The following is an 18437-nucleotide window of genomic DNA, read 5'->3' as shown; positions in this document are numbered from 1 at the left end:
GCTTGTGCGCTCAAGAGGGGCCAATCAATCCAGCTATCTGCCTCTACATCTCATCAGGCTTCTTGAAGATGACTAAAAATGAGTGGCCGGGTCCAGACGGCCTCCTCAGAACACTGAGAGAGCGAGCAACAGGCGGCTTTGGTCAGAGGAGACTGTAATAACTCGAGCGTCCTGAAAATCTGAGCCGCAATCTCTGCAGAAACGGCACGGATAGTGACGTGCCTCCTACCAAGAGGGAAGTGTTTACTGCCACAGCCATGCACAGTTTTAGTGATGTCATAGAAAATACTCAGGTGGGCAAAATACAGCCTAAAAGAGCTACAGAAACCTGCATGATTAGCATGTTTGCTACGAAGGTATTATTGGTGCAAAAGATTTGAGCACCTCTAACAGTGGAATTTGTACTTGTGTACAGTGATTGTGTATGCATATTAGTAAATTTGAATTGACATACTCTATGAGTTGTGTACTTTTTGGGATTTTTTTTTTCTCCACAAATACAACACTTACACATTCACAAATTCTTAATTACAGGTGCAAAAATCCTATTTTACAAGTCACAGATTAAAAAACCGGCATGCTCACATTTTTGCTCCTATTGTTGTAGTATATTTGGTGCACAACATATTTGTGTACCTGTATCAAACAATATGAAGTGTGGACAAAATTTGAATATGTTCAAATCTGAATGTGAACTTGTGCAATAAATGCTCAATGTATGTGAAATAATTTCTCACCAAAATATTTGTGTTCTTTTAAAACACAAACACAAATCGATAAGCTCGAATCTTCCCCACGAGTCACAGATTTTGTTTCCTTCAACTACAAGTCACAAATACCTCCCCTGAGGTATGCAATGCAAAAAAGGGATGTCTAAAAACAAGATAAAAACACTAAATCTGAGGGGAAATTATCTTGCCGCATGGACAGATAATTTCACTTGACAATATTTCTTAAATTATTGTTAAATCTATAAATAAGCATGTTGTACGCTTAATATAAGAAATTAACTCTTGAAACAAGATAAATTAAAGCTGCAAGCAGCGATGAACTGGCCCGAGCAGAGTGGTGCAGAACTATCTGTGCATTCAGTCTATGGAGCAAAAGGCGGGTGCTGATCTGAGATTGACTGATCCCACAGCCAATCAGAGGAGAGGGGCTTTTGTAAACACCAGGGAAGCAGTGTTGCCAACTTAGCCACTTTATTAGCAGAGTAAAAGCGTGAGATGGACCAGCATTTTGGTGCAGCGTCAGCAGTGATGCAGGCGTTGTACCGGACAGTTGTGGTGAAGAAGGAGCTGGGCATCCAACCCTCACCTCTGGTCATGAGTTTTGGTTAGTGACTGATACAAGCGGCTGAAATGAGTTTCCTTTGTAGGGTGTCAGACATCCGGAGGGAGCTCTGAGTAGAGCCACTGCTCCTTCGCGTCAAATGAAGCAAGCTGAGGTGGTTCAGGTATCAGATCAGGATGTCTCCTGGGCGCCTCCCAATAGACATATTGTGGGAACATTCAACTGGTTAAAGACCCAGAGGAAGACCCAGAACACACTGAAGGGATTATATGCCTTGCCTAGCCTGGGAACAATTCAGGAAGAACTGGAAAATGTTTCTGGGGAGAGGGAGGTCTGAAATACTTTGCTTAGTCTACTGCCCTCGCGACCCGGCCCGGGATAAACAGAGGTGGGTGGATGGATGGATGGATGGATGGATGGAATGCATGGAAGGATACATGCATGGAAGGATGGATGCATGGATGGATGGATGGATGTAGGGCCATCACAGTTCAATTTTGGTGAATTCTGACAATTAATGTGCACCATTGACTGCTGACCTTTAAAAGGAATAGAAAGTCGGAAAAAGTCCAAATAGAGGAAATTATAATATCAGCTGTGTCACAACATCCATATGTGAAGCAACATCAATAGAGTGAAGGCCTAACCAGTCATCTCTCCATCCATTCTGCTGAATGCTCTTACCTTACTTTCAGAAATATTAGTTGTAATGTTCGTGATCAACTTTGAACAATGATGATACATGTCACTCATCAGAATACAGAAAACGACTCTCTTAACTGGCCAATCAAGGTTTTCTAATAATCAAGGATGGACACCAGATATTAGCCCCGACCATCTCTGCATCCATCTCCATCTTATACATCAGAAAAGACACTGAGGCAAGAATTAAACGCCAACTTTGATTCCTGCTGGACCTTATTTGCAACCTGCTGGTCGGTGTTCAGGTGCTGGATGCTGGGCTGGAAGGCCTCAGTGCCCATGTCAGACTCCATAGTGTCTCAGGAGCTGTTGTGTCCTTTGTTTGCCAAAAGTTTGGCCTGACCCTGGATTGTCGGGTGGCACTGTCCAACTGGGTGACATTTTTCTGTCTGCCGATCTGACGGCCACATGATGAATAATGTTGAGGGAGCTGAATGATGGCATTTCGCTGCACCTTGTATGATTTTATGTGATTGATTGATTGATTGATTGATTGATTGATTGATTGATTGATTGATTGATTGATTGATTGATTGATTGATTGATTGATTGATTGATTGATTGATTGATTGATTGATTGATTGATTGATTGATTGATTGATTGTCTGATAGAGCTCTCCTCTTTGCAGGGATTTTTCAACAAACAAACTGGTGCCTCTGCACAACCTGCAGTGGATCAGAATAAGGTGCTGTTGGGGGGGATCCAAGTTAACAATAAATAAACAATAAGTAGACATGACAAATCTGAAATATGTATTATTTTTCCTTGTTAAGAGGAAATTGCATTCACTTCATCATCCATTCCTGGTTTTATCACATTAATATTTAACTATTTATCGATTTATCTATTATCATTTTGTCTTTTATTGATGGGAAGTCACAGTAAAACTCACAAACGTGAAGCACACTTGGCATTCCTGCACACCCACTACATGCCACTTTCCAGTTTCCAAAAGTGTCAACTCTTTTATTAAATTTACTCCCTGGAATTGGCACATCCAGGCTTCTGTACTTTGACTACGTCTTCGATCTCCAGTGGGTACGATGAGCATCGAATGGCTGTTGTCTTCAAATAAAGAAGTATTTTAATTATATAGATAATACATTGAAATAAAAAAAACAAGCTGTACAATGACAATGAAGTATTATCAAATTATTTTTTTAGCAACAGTATTTATAATAAATATAAAAGCTACGAATTAAAGGAGATAAGAGAGCGAAGATAACCTGCCTGTCAAGAGAACCCCTCAGTGTCTCTACGCTCTCTGACGCCATGAAACTGTCTTAATATTTCAATAACTGCACTTTCATGATATTACAGGTACCGTATGTCATATTTTGTGCCAGCAAGGAAGCTTAAAAAACAGTTGGATGATAATGTGATAATTAGGAGCAGTCATCAGACAGACATGCTCATTAAATGTGAGGATATTAAGAAAATTCCATGAGATGATTTTACTCCTATCCACTGCAGTTTAAAAAATGTATATTAAATTATTCAATCTTGGCGCTATCAAGTTTTGGGGAGGTCAAGGTCTGTTCTTCCGTTCAGCCGGGATTACAAAGTTAGTGGGATATAAATTATAGGTAATTCAGTAGGATTTAAATTAGATTATAAATAAAATATGAAGCTAAGAGGCACCTTGACACTGTCCCGTCATTTGGAATGTAAAAAATTGGACTATAATGGGCCTATTCAAATTAAAAAGCAGTGTTGGTTGTAATGAGTGTGTTTCATGTGCATGTGCTGGTGTGCAGCCGGTACATTCAGGAGGGTGAGAGCAGATCCTTTTCCCTCTCTGTTCCAGTCCTATAGCTGTCACAAACAGCACAAACTACAAACCATGATTGCAAAGTGTGAGAGCTTCAGCAGAGTTTAGCACTCCCACCTCTCGCGTACAGTATTCTCACAGCAAAATGTCATAGCACAACCGACGGAAGCCTTTTCCTTCCACTGCAGCTCAGAAACCGGGGGAATGATGCAAAAGTGATGCAAGCACGAAGCCAGCTTTGCTACAAGGTGGCCATCTGGGAGAGGTCTGCCAACCCCGCAGCAAACGTCAGGAGCTCAGGCCAACTCGCAGAGATCCTGCCAGCTGCGGGAGTGGGAGAGAGGGGTTGGCGGTGCCAGCAGGACGGTGCCAGCGCCGGGGAAATCAGGCTGGCTGCTTGGCTGCTTGGCTGAGTGGCTGGCAGGGGCGGCTGCACGGTTGGCTCGGGGATCACGTTGCACCGCTGTGCAAACTCGAGCTCGGCACAACACCTGTGTCCCCCCCTCCCCTCGCCTCACATCCCTCCCCTTCACTCGACGGCAGGACTCACAGATGCTTGCAAAGCTCCAGAGGACAGCTCACAGCTCCACGCTCTCTCTGAAGTCAGACCAAAATAACCACAGGTGACTCTGGATCGACGGGGGGGTGTGCAGGCTTTTTAAAGCTCGGATGAGGCATCTCGCAATTCACAAAACGCCTCCAGCTCTGCTGTGACGACAGGCGAGGAGATAAAAACGTGGCACGGTGTCATAGCAAATTGCATCACTAAAACACCACGACACTCATCTCCCTCTCTCTCTCCACATATTTTGATTTTTTTTCCTGAGCAACAGGTGAGAGAAACTTCTCGAATCGATCCGCCTTTGACGTGCGATGAAAACTGATTAGCAGGTGAGCTGAAATGAAGTTAACTCAAATAGATTTGCCTGCTCCTGAAGGGCACGGAGAGACCGCTGGACGGATCCCAATGTGAGAGCTGTTTCCAATGCAATCACTCCAGCAATCAATGTGAACAATTAAAGGAGTTCCACGCAGTGACAGCGATGACACAAAATCAGTCAGCGGTGTTACTAATGACGCCATGTATGGATAGGATGTCAGATATGAGCAAAAAATTTTCCTCTGCAACAGCAGGTCAATTCTGAGCAATAAGAAAAGATTGCTCTATTGGAAATAATACTCTGGGGAAGTAATTCAAAGGTTTGGGAGTCATTCTGTTTACTTAATTCATAAATAAGAAGTTAAGATTCACTCTAAAAAGATAATCATTAAAAAAAAAATGGTAAAAGTCTGGCAGCAAAAGTTGTCAAACACCAACCGTCAAATATCAGTAAACAACCGTAAGTTATTAAACAGATAATTTATTTTAAAAAAACACAGATAATAAACAGTAAATATCTGTATTAGATTAAAAAGTTTTTACTTTAATATGACAGTACTTTTTATTGGCAGACCTTTTACCGTTTTTTTTTTTAAAGGTTTTTGTTTTTGTAATTTTACATTTAATTTAAAATGTAACTGTAAGAAAACAGAAAGGTGTCTTATTTTACATTCAACAATATGATGTGTCAATTTTTGTATTTTTTTTAACATAGAATTCACTGTAATTTAACGTTCAAGACCATAAAGCAATTAAATAATACTGTAAAAAAAAAATCTATAAGAATAGAATGTCCAGTTGTGTTGATTTACAGGTTTCAACATCCGTTTTATGGTTAATATTTCTAATAAAAGTATGTTTTAATGGTATTTGCACTAAATGTATGAGAAAAAAACCTGAAAAATAATAGTTAATTTTTGGATTTTTTTTTTTTTCAGTGTTCAACAAAGATTGCAGGTATGTATTTTTTATCATCAAAGTCAATGTAAATACAAGAAGAAGCTTGAGACGAGACAGCGTAACAGACAATCCGACAAATTTACAGCCATGCAATTTCCAGAGGAGCGGTAATGGAGATGAGGATGATGATGATGACGAAGACGACCTTTGAAAGGCAGTGTAAGAGAAGCACTCTGCAGCTCAGCGAGATAACTTTAAATGATCCATAATCACAGGATCTGAGAGTGTATAGGCTGACAAAGTCACACAAAGACATCTAGCAGCGCAGCAAACTTGTCCACATAGATAACAATTTGACCACATTACTTTGGCATAATTACGCATACATTTCCTCGCTTTGTTATGACACGCAAACACATGCGGGGAGCCGGAGCCGCGAGAGGGAAGAAAGGGGACTCTGCTGAGGTCCGAGGGCCTGCACATCAATAACAGGGCGAAGTGAGGTAGATGAAACACATTACTTTGACCTAAAGAGCTCAGTAATTACATTTGGCATTTTGACAAGTGTTTAGCTGCAGTGAAGGTCAGTCCTGTCAGCATACGAGATCTATGCTAATCCACTCAGACGGAAGAAAACGATGAGACAAAAAAAAGTCAACGGAAGGAAAGAAAAGGCCCAGACGCAACTGATGCCTTTGTAACTTAAACCTGTCGTTCATCCCGTCATCGAGATCCGGTTTGAAGCTCTGTGACAGAACGATATCAGCAGTCAGAAATGAGTCTGACACTGCTTCCTGCTCTACAAACGCCCAACAACTCACATTTCTTACTCAAGTGTCGCTACATTATTGCAGAGAAAGTCAAGAATATTCAGGGCTGCATCAAAGACATGAAGGTACAACCAGACTTAGTTAATAATACTGATGATATAAATCAAATCTGACAGCACCTTTCAAAATGCATAGACGAGAAGGAGTATGAAAGTAATCAATGTGTACACAGTAGGAAGAGACTGGTCCCCCCCCCCCCTCAAAAAATGATAGTATAGGGCGTTTGTAGAGGCAGCAAAATATGACTCATACTTACTCTTCAGACGGTGATGCAATGTGAGTTTAAATGGCGGGTGTCACACTCGGGGAGGTGGATGGGTTGAACGAAAAGCTCATATGGGTCATTTTGACAAACGCCCATATTTGTTGTTATGCATGGTATTGAGAAACAGTCTATTTTGTCATTTGGTTTGGAGATCTTGTTGAGAAAGTGCTACCCAAGTCACACATCACTTCTTAATTATACCATGCTTTATTCCCCAAACATTCCAGTCATCTTGCAAAAAAGGTGTGTCTAAAAACAAGATAATGACACTAAATCTGAGGGAAATTATCTTGCTGCATGGACAGATGATTTCACTTGACAAGATTTCTTAAATTAAGATTATTAAATCTAGAAATAAGCATGTTGTACGCTTAAAATACGAAATTAACTCTTAAAACAAGATAAATTAAAGCTGCAAGCAGTGATGAACTGGCCCGAGCAGAGTGCACTGCAAATCATTTGTTTCTTACCAAGATAAAAAAAACTTCAGATTTAGGAGTGTTGGATAATGTATCTTGTTTTAAGAGTTAATTTCTTATTTTAAATGTTCAACATGTTTATTTCTATATTTAACAATCTTAATTCAAGAAATCTTGTCAAGTGAAATTATCTGTCCATGCAGCAAGATCATTTCCCTCAGATTAAGTGTTCTTATCATGTTTCTAGACACACCTTTTTTGCATTGTGCCTTCATTAAGATAGAACTGTATTCATATTGATGCCCACATTGTTCTGCATGCTGCTCTTTGCTTTTACCTTTGTCAAGGTAAAGTGGTAGACTTGTAGGATTTATTGGGGAAAAAAGAGGTAAAGGACAACAATGACCTCCCAGTCAGACGCTGGAGGACCAAGACGTTGGAGGTAAAATTACCATGAGGTAACCAAAAGTCACATGAAGGCAAGTGCCATCTGGTTTAGTGCAGTTTGTATATATATATATATATATGTATATAATATTTGTATATTTCTTGCACTGAAATTAAAATTTCTAACAACACAAGCATCCAAGCTATGAATTAAACGAAGTTGATTTAATTTTTTTTTTTTTTGATTGATATGTGAACTAGATAAGAATGATAAGAACTCCCCGCCACTTTTTAAGAGATATTCAGTTAATTAGCATGTAAATTAGCCAGTCACTGCTCTCCCCTCTCCAGGGGCACAATGCCTTTTTAACTTATTAAAGTGATAGTGACCTCTCTGCCGGGAAATTATTTACATGTCAACACACAAATCAAACTTCAGATGCAACATTGACTCACTGAGCATCCAGCCATTGTCCGCCTCGAACAAAGACGGGTTGGTTTAACGGGAGTAAAGGCCGTGATGGTTGGAAGGACAGAGGAGTGTGAGACTGACCAGAAGCAACTGTCCAAACCGTCCATATTCCCCAGAGTGGACAGCTTTTGGGTATGTGTGCGTAACTTTCTTCCCACTGAGAAACATAATTAGCATGTATGCAAAAACAAGTGCTGGTGGGATAAAAAGGTGGTAGTGAGATGAACAGCCGGTGCAGGGATCAGGCCATCTCAGCTGCTCTCCTCCTGCTTTAAGTGCTAATTGAGCTGCCCGCTGTCCTGACCCTGACCCCCGGCCTATTCACGGGGTCCCGTTCTCACGGCCGTGACACACCACTGGAAGTAGCCTCCGGGTCCCCCGCCCACCCTCAGCCGGACAATGAGGGTCAGCACCTCGCTGCCCACCATCTTGACATCCACCCCCACGTTTGACAATGGCCCCCGGTGGCCCCGGAGTCATTCACAATGGGCGGACACACGTGACTGAAGTGGTAACGTGGCTTCTTAAAATGCAGCATCGGGTCCTGCTGGCCTGGTTGCATTAATCTGGTGCTTTTGGCATCCGGAGGCCGGGGTCACGATCGATCCGGTGAAGGACGAGAAAAGATGATGAGGTTTGAACTGGACACCTGTGAGGCTACACCAAGAACTGTCTGCTTTTATTCTGTCAGAAAAGAAAATTGGACTTCATAGTCACATTAAAGTTAATTCAGTAAGTGTAGTGTGTGTGTCTGTGTCTGTGTGTGTGTGTGTGTGTGTGTGTGAGTGGGTGTGCGGTGGATGCGTGGGTCTGTTTGTGTGTTTGTGGGGGGGGGTTAAGTGTTGCATCTCTGTTTTTATATTTTGTACAGCACTTTGTGTTGCATTTATTGTATGAAAAGTGCTTTATAAATAGTTTGATTTGATTTGAGTTTAATTAGTCATATTAAAGTGACTACATTTATGTAGACTCTTGATATTCTACAATACTTGAGTGATTATATTTATCTATTTATAGTAGTTACTCTATGACATTTTCAGTTTTTATTCGCTACATGTATTCAACAACTTCATATTTTACATACAAAATACATTAACAGCATGTGAAAGTATAGATAAAACTTTGCAATAATTTATTTAAAAATAATATCAATTACAGGCAATTGTGCCTTTTATTTATTTCATTCATCACTATATGTACATTTTCTGATATTTCCGTATTTAAAAAAGGTACTAAAAATATTTCAATACTAACAATTATTTCTTGAATCAATAATAATAATAATAATCACAGGTATATAAGTAAAATGTAAAAATACAAAGAAACTGAATTAATGGTATTAATAGATTTTTTGTGAATTTGTTCAAATGGCCCATCCATTTTTTCATAAGATGTAAGCAAAAAAACATAAAGAATTTCTTATATTTATCTGATATTTCTTTGACTAAATAACTGGATTTTTTTTTCTTTAACATGCTGATATAAAACAAATTGCAACTAAAGTAGATATCTAAAAAATAAACTTTATATCCATAACGATCTGTCGTCTATTTCCTTTTTATGGATATCACAAACAGCTCTCAGTGTAACACAATTCACCAGCAGCACAACCTGCAGCCTAACACAAGATTAAAGCATCTGGGTTCTTCTCCCACCGTGCTTCAGTGTTTAAATATTTCTTATGTCTTCCTGATGTGTTCACAGAGATTAAATCAAATCAAACTGAATGATATTTAACACAGCTGCCAAAAGCGTTCTACCAAAACACACAAGTTTGTGACAGAAGAGACGGACGTCGGAACTCCAGCGTCCGCTGCAGAGCGGCGATAAATGATGATAAAACGACGTCATTACAATGGCCCTGTAAAGCTTAATGTCTCAGAAAAGCACTATAAACCCCAGCCAGGGGGGATAATGTACGCTTTGGGATGGATTGATATTCTAGTTGAATATGACAAATGACACTTTAAAGATGGCCCGCCCACACTATTGCACTTTAGCTGAGAGGACGCCATATTTCATTTTGAGCACGTTCTGTCAAATGTTTGCATTAATAACAATCGAGGCTCATCCGCGACCCTGCAGAGCGAGCGGCGGGCGGGAAATGAGAACGCCAACAATGGCACTTTAAAACACGGGAGAACGTGTTGCATAATCAGCAAAAAGTGTGTGAGTCTGTGTGTGTGTGTGTGTGTTTGAGGGGGTGAGGAGGTGGGGCTGCAATTATCAAGCAACGAGAAGATGTTGGGAAAGAAATAGACAGCGAGCTACTCATGTAAGTTATTGTGTGTGTGTGTGTGTGTGTGTGTGTGTTCTTGTATTTCCTACATTGTGAGGACCATAATGAGTATTCAGTGAGGACAGCTGGTCCTCACTTCTTCCAAGGCCTGTTTGAGGGTTAAGACTTGGTTTAGGGTGTAGGTGGTTAGGGTTAGGATTGGTTAGTGATTAGTTGTGATTGTAAAAGTAAGAGGCTCGGGAATGCATTATATCAATGAGGGTCCTCATAAAAACAGACGTACAGGTGTGCGTGTCTTTAAAAAGAGAGTATTTGGATTTCGGGCGAGGGAATATCAGGAAAGTGTCTCTCTCTCTGGACTGACAGCTTGGCTGATGGCAAACATTCCTCCTCTCTTTATTCCCCACTTCATCAACACCCTCGCCTCATTATCGTGAGTCACACTGTCGCCCAACACACACACACACACACACACACACACACACACACACCTTTACAATGTCTTTCCTGCTGGATTGCACTTGCAGATTATTACAGAGACCTTCTCAGTGTGACAGAACAGCCTGAAGTGAATCATTTTGATTTGAAGAATCTTGAAACAGAATCACTGAGGAACTGTCTGCACTTTGGACAAAATCTTCTAACAGCGAGCAAGAAATGCATATTACTATCCCCATTTAAAGTCTTTTTTCACTCCTGGTTTAGATAATGAATTCAACATTCTGCTAGATTTAGCTTCTCCATATGATCACAAAGAATGGAAGCAATTTGTCCTTCACATTTCACACTTTGACTTTGTATATGTCTTGTTTCGCAGACTAACTACTTTGTGGCTTGAGCAAAGGAAAACAGGATAGTCTTGAATACGAGAATGGATGTAAACACACTCAATATAATGCAACACAAAAAACTCTGTCTCTCAAGCTTTAGTTGTTCTGTGCTTCAAAGAACATAATGTTTGTTGTGATTTTATTGTGAGATGTTCTGGCTATTCCAGCTCCTGCATATAGAGACATATATTCTTTACAGCTCGTTTTTCTGTTTTGATGCTGAAGTGCCGCTTTCATAGGGTGAAATTTAGTTTCCGTTCGATTATAGTTGGACAAAATGTTTCTTTTTTTCTTTTGCATGAATGTGTTTCTCTGGGAAACACTTTTTGTTGGTTTGATCCCGGATCAATGAAACCTTCAGAGGTAGTTTCTTTATGTATTATAACTCCACATAAGAGACATGTGTGAGCTAGACTTTTGCCAACTGGTGATCAGATCGTACAAATCGATAATTGAAGAGATGATGGACAATTGTTTTTTTCTGAGGTCTATACTAAAAACAGCAGCCATCGTCCATGGTGCGGAGGCGCACTTCACCAAGCCTTATCTTCAACACGGCAAATGCACTACAATTATTACCTGTATGATTATCAGTAAAGTAAGCAGAAGAGCAGCTAAACATTTGACGCACTAAGCAGGAGTAGGAGAGAGAAGCCATCTCTAACTGCTAAGCTAAAGCAGCTGAGAACAGAACTGAATAGGGCGTAAACGACATTAGTGAGAAAATTATTAAAGAGAGAGAGATGTAACTGCTCGAGAAGAACTAGTGTATGCTTAAATATAAAGAAGAGAATAAGCAGCTGTAATGAAGAATATGACTGGGCTATAGCAGCAAGAATACACACTCAGACAGTAGAAAGAGAAGAGTCGGCGGTAGTTTTGCAGCAGCCGGCTCGTGAGCTGTTTGCATGTGTCCAATGTAGCCTGATCACCAAACCCAAGAAACCACGAATGGATGATCGCCCCCACCTGAGTGTGAGTACAGTTTGGGCGGCTGTGGCTCAGTTGGTAGAGTGGTCACCCACTGATCGGAAGAGCGTTAGTTTTATCCCTGACCATGACAGCCTACATGTCGAAGTATCCTTGAGAAAGATACTGAACCCCATATAGCTCCCGATGCTGCGTTTATCGGTGTGTGAATTAATACCCAATGGTGGCAGGTGGCAACCGTTTAGGGTAGCCTCTGCCACCAGTATGAATGTGTGTGCAAATTAGCCTGGGTATACCCATGCTGCCTTGCGCGCTCGATTTCGTTTCGAACTCCAAGGCAGCGTGGTGTCCATGGCCGTTTCTTAGCCCTGTTTTAGGGATCCAATCACAGAACGGGGAGGGACGGCAAGACGATGACGCGTACTATTGGACAGATGGAAGCTTGTAGTTTTCTTACGGATCCAACATGGCTGCAGCAGACACCAAGCTCTCTTTCGATGTAGCTGTAGTGTTATAGATAGTTTAGAGCCAAAGTTTATTTTAAAAGAAGAACAACTTTTGGCTTTACACTCCTTTATCACCACCAAAAATGATGTTTTAGCCTTGCTTACAACCGGATTTGGCAAAAGCCTAGTCTACCAACTAGCCCCGTTAGTGGCTAAGCTAATGAGGTGTGGCGAGACCCCGGTCGTGGTCATCTCGCCATTGATTGGCTAAGAGCTACATACAGACACTTATGATAGACATTCGTAGCGCTCAATGAATGGCTCTGGACGATCGTAAACCACGCCTCCTCTACGGAAAAATGAATAGGTGGTCTCCAGACTAGATCTCATCTGTGATATCGTCTGGTGTTACCCAGGCTATGTGCAAATAGGTGAATGAGCGCAGCCTGTAGTGTAAAGTGCTTTGAGTGGTCGCAAAGTGACTAGACAATTGCTATATGAATGAAGGTCCATTTACAGTCAGCTGTGTTTTAACACAACCAAATACGAGCTATGTCTGGCCTATAAATCAGAGCTCAGTTTAACCTTTATCCTTAGTTATTTGTGTATTTGAGGAACAAGACTTGTGTCGCCAATGACCACTTGATTAAGATGTCAGATGTGTTAACTTTACCATGTAAGCACAAAGTTAACCTTCAATGTACCAGAATAATCCAAGCTTGTGTGGATTAAATGTGCATTGAACGAGATGCATTGTTCACACAAATCACAATAAAAATGCATACTATCAGGTGTAAACCTGGATCAGTCTGAGCAAAAACAGTGTTAGACTGATCTGAAGCATCATTCATCACAAAATGTAGTGTCAGTTAACAGTCCTGCGATATATTCCTTCCTTCCTTGTGGTGTATTTCCTGTAATATTTCAGGTTTGGACGTACAGATTGACGATAAAGTGTTTTCCAGAAATTTTGCAGTTTTCTGTGCCCATTTAGGGCCAACTCATCTTGAATACCATATTTATGAAAACTACCTCATCTTGTGGTTCATATTTGCGTAAGGCTCATTTCCCCAAACACAACAACTTTCTGGCGTCTCTTTTTTTGTGTTTTTAGGCACACTTCCAGTTCTCCAATGGATTTCAACAATGCAGCCAAACAAACATGGCTGCTTGGAGATTTGTGACACAAAAGAAAATCCTGCTGGCTTCTTTTCAAAACCAGCCAAGTACCAAATACTTACCCAAACTAAACACAAAGCAATGGTAAAAAAAATAAAAAAAAGTGCCATAAAGTGCAAGTGTGGGTGAATATGGCAAAATATACACACACATATTACTGAGGAGTCATAAGTTTTGAAAAATGTTTATCTTGGGGCTCAGGTGCAGCAGCAGGACACTGATAATGGCCTGTCTTTTTTCTCTGTCAGTATAAAGACAACATTACTCAAGGAGAACCTACCAGCCACATTGGCCACATCTGCGGTGCTGACGTTGTGAGTGTTCGGTCTCACTTTGAAGGTCACAGCGGGGCCCACCACCCTGCAAAACAAACACACACACACACACACACACACAGTTAGACACTTCACAAAAGACATCCTCAGAATTGTTTTTCTATGGTGTTGTTTTTCAGACGGAGGGAGAAACGAGTTGTGCTCATTAAAGCTCAGCCATACGTGGTGCTTGAAAAAAAAAAAAGCTTTAACCTGTGGCGATCCTTTAGGCTGTTGCAATCCCCATCACCACTGCGAGATAACCTCTTGAATCTCAATGTAATGCGCCCGGCGGCATTTAAGCACGCTGGGAAATGAAGAAAAAGGGGGTCGGGGGATGAGAGGATTTTGGTCATCAACAAGAGGACGCTCTGATGCGTGATTCTCAGATGAGCGGATGCTTTTCCACCAGCCCGGTTTATGAAACATTTACATTTTGATTTGACGTATGGAGATAGCGATGCATATATAGCCGTGATGGAAGTAAATCGAGGGTGACAGAAAGTTGGGCAGCGAGAGAGGCAAAAGGAGAGACAACACGGGTAGAAAAGGGGGGACAGAAAGACATCAGTATTGTTTTTCTTTGGTGCTTTTTGTCCCCCATGTTCATCCAACATTCATGCCAATAAAGCAGCTTGAATTGAGCAACGGGGAGAAGCTGGGTGGTCAGAGGCAGAGCGGCGTCTCACAATGTGATTAACCTTTTATTTTTCCTGCTGTAATTCAGACTAAAGGCCCAGCAGGAAGATATATCACCGGGTTCCCCTGCAGGAGGCATGGTGCACTGCTATAGGAAGTGACGGCTGCTGCAACAACACGATTATAAAATATTGTGACATCATTAATGGAGCAGGTCCCGTCCCTACAGAAAAAACATTCAAAATGTTTTCAGGGATTCAGAAAAGTGGTTTTCGTTTCAGTTTGATGGATTTAAATTAATGCACATTTGTTGTTTTGATTATTTCTGCAGGATGTGAGGTCCTAAGTGTCCTATTTTAAAGATTACAATAAAGTAACACAAGAGCAAGAGCAATAAAATACAAAAAATAAAAACAATTATACCCTTTGTATAAATTCTACCATCAATCCTTTCTCAGAACTTTCTGAAATGTGTTTAAAATAAATAATATATCCAAGTGAAACAAACACACAAAAAAACAATTTTTAAGATCTTTTCTCTGTGGAATATTCTTACAAAATCCATTAAAAAATAAATTGTGACTGTTAATCCATCCAGCCAGGCTTCTACAGAGACTCTCGCCCTAATTTTGGGACAGATTTTTTATTTTATTTCATGGACCTTGCTTTTTTTTTAAAACCTCTGGATGGCTTATTTTTAAAATAATAATATTGTGGGTTTTTTAATTGGGTTTCTTGTGCCCTGAGGTCAGTGTATCAAAGAAAACACCAAACACACTTGATGCAGCTGTAATGTTGAACTATTCTAACGTTTAAGGTGTAATAACAAACTAATTAGACCGGTCAAATGAATGATCCCCAGGGGGAAACTTAGAAAAGAAATAACAAGAAAACACATTTCTCTTCCATCTATTTTGTTATGAATTCTACAACATGCTGTCCTGTTTTTTTGGTGTTTAAATATAAAATTAGCAGTAAAATAGACAGACAGAGCCTCGCCCAGTGTGTCTGAGGAACTCCACACAGCTCATTTTTCTGACCATTACTTCTCCTCCGAGGCACGAGGATGATATATTTGTCACATCTATGAAGTGATTTATCAGCCGGTGCAGGCGAAGTCTCCGTGTGTGATGAGGAGGGAAAATCACTCATGTTGAGTTGATCACATATCCATCTGTCGGCCTGTGCCACCGGGGCAGCTCCCGCACAAAGACGCTACGTCGACTCTGAACCTCGTAAATAACCTCGTCACTCACCGGGGCCCAAAGACGCCCACTGGAGGTGATTTCTACATCTTCTGCTGCTCATATTTATCATCAAGAAAAATGTTACTGTAAACATTAACATGTCGGAAGATATCTGTATGTTAATGATGATATATATTATGAACCAAAATATTCAGTTACACTGTAAAAAAACAAAAAAATATGTGGCAGCTGTGGTTGCCAGAACTTTACCATAACAAATAAGGTGCAACTTTTTCCAATATTACTGTAAAATTATATTAGCACTGTTGATTTCACGTTTAAGATTGTCATTTTGTTCCATATTTTACCGTAAAAAATAAAAAGTTTTTCAATCAAAAGAAACTCTTTTCTGCCATAAAATTGACAAAAAAAATCTAATACTATTAATTATTATAATACTGCATAATACAAAAATTTTACCATCAAATATTACAGTATATTTTTGTTAGAGATATGGTGTTTAGTACATTTAACAGTTAGAAAAAGTATTTTTACAAAAAATACATGCAAAAATTACAGTTATGGCTTATATATATTACAGTATATTTTTGTTACAAACACAGTGTCAGTGTATTTTACAGTGGAATAATGTATTTATTTATTTATTTATTTATTAAAACTGAAAAGAAAAACTGTTTTGGCTGATATATACATTCACAGTGTTTCATTGTTACTGAAACTGAATTAACTCATTTATCAATTTACGGTCTTTTACTGTCATGTTTTAGCAGTTTTTCACCGTAAAAACTACAGACATTTTTGTAGATTTAGTAGTGTAGAAACATGAGGCCTTCAAAGAAACTGGGATCATTTATTTTCAGAAATGAGAATTGCTTAAAGAAGGGAACTCTAGTAGGATATGACAGTTGATATTCTATATTTATGCTATTGATAACTCATTTTAGGCTTAAGTCAGTCTCTCAATACTCTCTCTAACACTTTGTGAGGCCCATTGATTCCTACGGAAGATGTACATCTTTTAACATAGCTCACAAATACATACACAGTCGCCCATAAAGTGGAATCATTTTTTTTTCAGACATCATTTTTAAGCAAGTGTGTGCATGCATACGTGCACACAAATCACAAATTTATCAAAATAAGCTTTTAATTTCAATTACCAAAACCTATGACCTACGTGTGGTACATTCCAACAGAATATGGCAGCTATATTACACTTGATGTGATAAGATTTTTTCCAAATGTGACACTTTTCAGGACATAAATCCAATCTTGTTCTTTCAAAATTCAAATAAATCATGACTTTAATATAAAAAATGTAAGAAATACTTTATTGCTTATTAAGAATTGTTTCTGTATAAGAATAGAATACACGGTCGCCAATAAAGTTTGAATCATTTTGTTCCTCTGGTAACTGTGGTTTCAATTTCATTGAGATATGTTTAGAAGAGATTGATTAATAACACTTTGAGAAGATATGCACTTTATCAGTCAAGAAAAATCACATTGTCACAATCATTGCATGGAAAGAGGTAAAAAAAAATGTATTCAAACTTTATGGGTGTAAGTATATATACTGAATATTATTACTCTTTACTGCCACGTGCAGCTTGAACTACCAGTTTTGGCATATGACTAGTAAATGTGTCTTTTTTGTTTGTTTATACCTTATAGTTTTTTTATTCCATCTTTATTATCTGTTTGACTCTGCAACACCTGAATTTCTCCGATGAGGATCAATAAAGGAATATTTTATCTTATCTTAATAACACACATACATTTACAAATATATATTTTTAATGCACTTTTTATTTCATATGCTAATCAACCAGTAATAGATGCATCACTGTCATCATGCTCACCCTTTGAAATTTGAATCCTTGGCTGATAAAACTTTGAAACTCATTAATATTGTTTATATTGCATTGAATGTTTATTGCATGCGTTAATCTGCACATCCCATTCCACTCCGTGTCCATTTGCTTAATTATTATCACTATCTATTGCACTACCTTGTGTTATGTTTTATGCTTCATTTGATTATAAATAGTATACATTTAGGTAAGAGACCCTTTCTTATCTCTACCTGCACAGTTTCTTGTACACTGATCTGATCCATTTGTTGATTTTATTCAGAATAAATAGAAAAAAACCTGATTTGTTTGAAATTTAGAGGTTTTTGACTAACAGCAGCAGTTAAATGCACAAAAGTTTCCAAAGTAAAAGTTCTGATGATAACAGAAGTTCCTGTGGCTCTGTTATGTGAGAACTGCAGCACATCAAACGGGGTCATAAAACAATGAAAATCCCCCAAATGTTTTTGCATTGTTCCAGATTAGTTGCAGGATTACATGCTCTCTTACAAATTGATCTCTAATCCTCCAGACAATGTCTAAAGTCATCGTGTCATTGAGCTGAAACAATGCAGGGAAAGTGAACATTTTGAGGAGACGACAATTCACCAAAACACATCTTATCAGTTTAGAAGATGCTGACTGTAGATAGTAAAGCTAGAAAGTATCCAGTCATGAAATACTGTGAGTGAACTGGAAAATAAATGTTAAAAATAACATTTTCTGACAGAAGAATGTGTTCAAAAGAGAAAATGAGCAATGTTTCTTGACTGCAAATATCTCCCCTTTATCAAGTCAGTTTTATTTAATAACTGAGTCTTAATAATTGTCACTTGTTTCTCCTACAAATGTTTCATGCAATTTCTGAGAATAAATTGA

The 18437-nt window shown here is 39.2% G+C and overlaps 1 protein-coding gene across 3 annotated transcripts in view; it reads right to left on the bottom strand.

Annotated features, from left to right (window-relative positions):
* Positions 1-18437, bottom strand: part of LOC131980073 (receptor-type tyrosine-protein phosphatase N2-like) — a 314375-nt gene that overhangs the window by 184020 nt on the left and 111918 nt on the right. For all 3 annotated transcript variants that reach the window (XM_059344220.1, XM_059344221.1, XM_059344222.1), the window contains exon 11: positions 13825-13904. In XM_059344220.1, coding sequence (XP_059200203.1) covers positions 13825-13904 — 80 coding nt within the window. The remainder of the gene's footprint in view (positions 1-13824; positions 13905-18437) is intronic.

Source organism: Centropristis striata, chromosome 11, assembly GCF_030273125.1.
Source record: "Centropristis striata isolate RG_2023a ecotype Rhode Island chromosome 11, C.striata_1.0, whole genome shotgun sequence".
Taxonomy (NCBI): domain Eukaryota; kingdom Metazoa; phylum Chordata; class Actinopteri; order Perciformes; family Serranidae; genus Centropristis; species Centropristis striata.
This window is presented reverse-complemented; position numbering and strand designations above follow the sequence as displayed.